This window comes from Aegilops tauschii, chromosome 1 (genome assembly GCF_002575655.3).
Source record: "Aegilops tauschii subsp. strangulata cultivar AL8/78 chromosome 1, Aet v6.0, whole genome shotgun sequence".
Taxonomy (NCBI): domain Eukaryota; kingdom Viridiplantae; phylum Streptophyta; class Magnoliopsida; order Poales; family Poaceae; genus Aegilops; species Aegilops tauschii.
In genome coordinates this window covers 16,328,226-16,333,426 of record NC_053035.3, presented here as the reverse complement: position 1 = coordinate 16,333,426, position 5,201 = coordinate 16,328,226, and the positions used below count along the sequence as shown (strand labels likewise).

The 5,201-nt window shown below is 42.1% G+C and overlaps 1 protein-coding gene across 1 annotated transcript; it reads left to right on the top strand.

Annotated features, from left to right (window-relative positions):
* Positions 1 to 4,364: 4,364 nt before the first annotated feature.
* Positions 4,365 to 5,197, top strand: LOC141026860 (chalcone synthase 2-like; the record flags this gene model as incomplete). Its single annotated transcript, XM_073503723.1, has 1 exon — positions 4,365 to 5,197. A coding segment is annotated over exon 1 (618 nt), but the record flags the coding sequence as incomplete, so codon positions are not given.
* Positions 5,198 to 5,201: the final 4 nt, after the last annotated feature.

The window sequence follows — 5,201 nt, the reverse complement described above, 5'->3', positions numbered from 1 at the left end:
ATAACGTGTAATAACAACTCATAATGCAATAAATATCGATATAAAAGCATGATGCAAAATGGACGTATCACACACCTACATGTATAGTACACACAAATGTTAGATACATGGTTAGATTAATGTCAATTGTTAGATGATTATATATATATAGAAATGTTAGATATTAATGTCAAATGTTAGATATGAATTAGATAGAAATGTTAGATATTAATGTCAAATGTTAGATGAATTAGATATATAGATATTAATGTTAGATGATGAGTTAGTTTTTTATATATACTTTATAGATGAATTAGATATATTAGTGTAAGATGAATTAGATATATTAAATTTAGGTATATTGAACTAGCTACTTTATTTTTAGTAAGAAAATTAATAGAAGTAGTTTATTTTTAGTAAGTGCTTAGTTAAATTAATAGAACTATATAGTTGAATTAGTTGAATTAATAGAACTAGCTAGTAAGTGTTTTATGAATTAATGTTGCAACTATGAACATAGGAAATGTCGTCTGACGACGAAAACGAATTCGGTATGTGCGAATAATGCGAAGACGAGCGCGGCCTGTGCGACAGAAATTTCCTAGTTGATGATAGGCGCTTCAGTATCAAGCTGGATGAGACATTCGAAGTGGATACAGTAAGTCACAATATGACAAGTCTTTTTCGTAATTAATCATGACTTATATATGCTTCATTTGCTTCAACTTATAATTTTAAATTTTACTATATTCTACTAGGATATCCCCTACCATGCAAGAATTTTTGTCTTGGATAAGATAGGTTTCAGTCATAAGAAAACTATGGAGGTAAAGAGAGTTTACTTGAAGACCGAGCATGGTTATACTTTCGACTCAAATTATACAATGTAGACACCTACACCTATTTTGGATGCAAAACTTGGCAAGCACTATGCAAGGCTTATGCATTTGAGCCTGATATGGTTATCACCTTTGATATTTGTCTGGAAGATGATATTTAAGGTAATAGAGACATTTGGGTCGATGTGCAGTTGCCTCCAGTTCTACCATTATGTGAGTTTCTCAACCATATTTATGTCTTCGATATTGTTTATTCAAAAATAGTTGACAACTCATTTCTATTGACAGGTTATTTCCATTCAAGCAAACATGTCCGGCGCTTGGTAGACAGGACCGTCCACTGTCCCGTGGCTGAACTAAACTGCGAGGAGATAAGTCATTAGAGAGAATTCCTTATTTAACACTACCTTAAAATGTGGTTCCCTATTTGACCCTGAAGAAAATTTTCTTCCCTGTTTGACATCTGCTCTAAATTTCTTTCCCAATATGACACTCTAGTGCATTTTGTTCACTAACGGTGTTAAAGACAAACGTGAAAAGACCTTTTTACCCCTGGCGCATAGGGTGACAAAATATTTGTACATGACAATATCTACAGTTATGTTACATATTTGGTCATGTTAAATCACCAATTGAGACCCCATAATTTGAGCGGATGGTGGTTGGATGTACTGTGTTCCGAGGACTCCGACGCCGCCGAACGCCTCCGCGAGATGCGAATGATGGATGGGTGTGGGCTTTGACGAATGGATGTATGTTGTGAACTATGGTTCCCCTCTCTGGCCATGCATGAGTCCTGTGAATGGCCTTGTGCAGTTGTGCCTCTGTAATTATACGGAAGGGAGATAGGCAGAGCGCGAGCCCAACTACACAACTGCCGGCGGGCCATCTGGTCGACATGATTGCTCGCAAACTTCATACGTATAACTCCCAAGTTTGCTAGCTGGATCAGTTGCGGGTATTTGTATACGTGCATGTACATAGTAGAACTCAACCATATTCAACACGCCACGGCCAGCCCAGACTATAATGGTGCATGCATGCATTAGTCAAGTATACGGGCATTCGAAGAAGTATAATACGCGCTGGCTAGGGCGCTGGTATACGGGTATTCGGAACTGACGCGCGGACGTTTATATATATGTATGAGTCGATGAGACGGACTTCTACATGTGCAAGGTTAGCTAGCTACATGGTCAAATACATAGACTGGTGCACGTATACATGTAATCGGCCAGTATACGCTGTGTGCGAGCTTGCATGCATGCATGGTACATGAAGTAACCGGGCAATCAAATGTGTGCATGCATGCAGGTATAACCCTAAACGAACGTGTAACTTACACTAAAAAAATACAACTGGACTTAGCTTTTTCAAAGCGACAAGCACAAAAACAGTCAAACAACAGAGACGAGAGGAGCGGCTAGATCCGGATCGGGATATTTTCTTTTGTTGGATGTGGACTAACGACTAGCACAGGGGTATTTTGGTCCATCTAATTTTTTTACGGAACAGTGTAACAAAACTAACGGCGATGTCATGTAAGGAAAGAAATTTAGACTACGTGTCAAATATGGAAGAAAAGTTTCTTCAGGGTGAAATAAGGAACCACATTTAAGGTAGTGTCAAATAAGGAATTTTCTCAAGTCATTATGTTTCATGGCTTGAGGATCTTGATGCTGTCAAGAGAAATTATTTTCCTGAATTTGAAAATCCAGTTCATGCTCAAGACCTTGACAGCATCTAGTTCATTTTAAGGTAATGACTATGATGCATGATTAAAATAATAGTGGTAATGACTATGATGATGATTACCTAGTTGGTGATGATATGATGCAAGAGTTTTTATATTAATATGATGATGATGAGGAGGAGTTATATATATCATTTATGAAAGAACAGCGGATATTAGTTTCAACTGGCTGGATCCTAGCTAAGTGATCAAGTAATATGGATTCCATATTACTTGATAACTTAGGATCCATGCATCCACTTAAAACTAATCCGCGGTTCTTTCATCTAATGATTTAATAACTCATTATAATGTAAAAACAATCTCTAAATTAAATGGAAAACACAAAATTAAAGGAAAAATAAATAATGAAACAAAAACCCTCAAACCTTTTAGTACCGGTTGGTCTTACAAACCCGTACTAAAGGTCTCCCCGCCCCCGGCGCGGGCACGTGCCACGTGGTGGCCCTTTAGTGGCGGTTCGTGCTGAACCGGTACTAAAAGGAGGGACCTTTAGTCCCCACCCTTTACTGCCGGTTACAGAACCGGCACTAAAGGGCCTTACAAACCGGTGCTATAGTCCGGTTCTGCACTAGTGGTAGCTTTTTTGTTGTTCCTTTTTTCCCTTAGCAGAAGAGTTTGGGTAGGGTTTCTCGTAAACCAAATAGGACATTTAGGCTGGCCTAGGCTAACATCAAGTTAACGATGATGGCCTATTATGTATTTATATGTCATCTCTGGTCCACCATACTATGTTACGCGGATGAAGCGGTCATGGTTTCATAATTGTAAAAGATCCTTTATATTGATGTCTAGTATTTTCTGATGAACATGGGATTTTACAGCATATTTTTTGGCTTTCGATTAACCAATCAATTAAACTTTTTTTAGAATTATTTCTAAAGCGTTACGCCAATGACCATGCTCATGTTTCAATCCCTCGCACCAATCTTTATTGGGCTAGCATTAGATGGGTGCACACGGACATAGGTAACAACAAACCGCATGGACTGAGCACCAGTACTCGAACACAAATCGAGAACCGGCGTCCCCAATGACCTCCTAAGGGCATCTCCAACAGGTTGTATGTTAGTCTTGTTGGTAAATGTCCGTGTCATCAACCAACAAGCTATCATACAACTACTTCAATGGGTTGTATGTAAGCTATCCAATAGATGGTAAGAAAATAAATGTGGTTGCTCTCTATTTCATCTTGGAGCTTGTGCAAAGGTTGTTGGTTAATCTACATATAACTTTGCTCTCTCTCCACATTTAATACATGCCACATCATCACTAGGTCCTAGGTGGCAAATTTACCAATACCCATCTTATAACTGTTGGAGATGCCCTAATAGGCAACCGACAACAAAGCAAAGGTACTTCGCAAACCGCGTGCCAGGAACTCGCGCAGGATCTGCCGGCTCTTTGTAAGATGGAACTAGGCAAAACAAGGCATGCTGCGTGTGGGCCTCACGCACGTAGTATGTCTGCTTAGATGGAACTCGGCAAACTTGCATGCCATGTGGCATTTCCTTAGTTCTCCTTTTTACGTACTCGGCAGTAGTTGCTTTTTTGTTTTGTCGAGTTCCTGATATTAAGAACTCAGCAATCTTAACGATTGCCGACCCGGTCCAGCCGTGTCCTGTTTGCCGCGGGCGGAACACGGCAAACTCACTGGCAGAGTTGTTTTATGTTTCTTGCTTTTAAAATTGGAAACATTGCCGCGACTGCTAAATTAAGCTGATACTTTTGTACGCCATGCTCCTTAAGACGGCCATTATGGTAGAGTTTCTCTAAGCTGCAGGCGTCCCATTTGAATTAAGAAAACAAACAAGCCCAGTCGTCGGTGTATTCAACTCCGGTAGAGAAAAAATGAATCCGTTAGCAAATAATGTTCTATAAAGTGGCAGCACTCCCAGTGAGTTCTATCACCAGAGTTGAGAAATACAATCTTACGTTAAGTGCACCTGACAAACGACCCTTGCTAGCAAGCCCTTGCTACTTAGCTAGTACTCCTTGGTGCTGATCAATGGCGGCGGTGAAGTTGGAGGAAGTGAGAAGGGCACAGCAGGCGGTGGGTCTGGCGACCGTGCTGGCAATCGGCACGGCCGTCCCGGCCAACTGCGTGTACCAGGCCACCTACCCGGACTACTATTTCAGAGTCACCAAGAGCGAGCACCTCCCAGACCTCAAGGAGAAGTTCGAGAGGATGTGCGAGAAGTCCACGATCAGGAAGAGGCACATGCACCTCACCGAAGAGATCCTGAAAAAGAACCCTAGCATCTGCTCCCACATGGAGCCGTCGCTGGACACGCGCCACGACATTGTCGTCGTGGAGGTGCCCAAACTTGGGAAAGAGGCGGCAGAGAGGGCCATCAAGGAGTGGGGCCAGCCACTGTCGAAGATCACCCACGTCGTCTTCTGCACCACCTCCGGCGTGGACATGCCAGGCGCCGACTACCAGTTGACGAGGCTGCTTGGCCTCTCGCCGACGGTCAAACGCCTCATGATGTACCAGCAAGGCTGCTTTGGCGGTGCCACGGTGCTCCGCATGGCTAAAGACATCGCCGAGAACAACCGCGGCGCACGTGTGTTGGTGGTCTGCTCGGAGATTACCGCCATGGCATTCCGTGGCCCCTCCAAGTCCCATT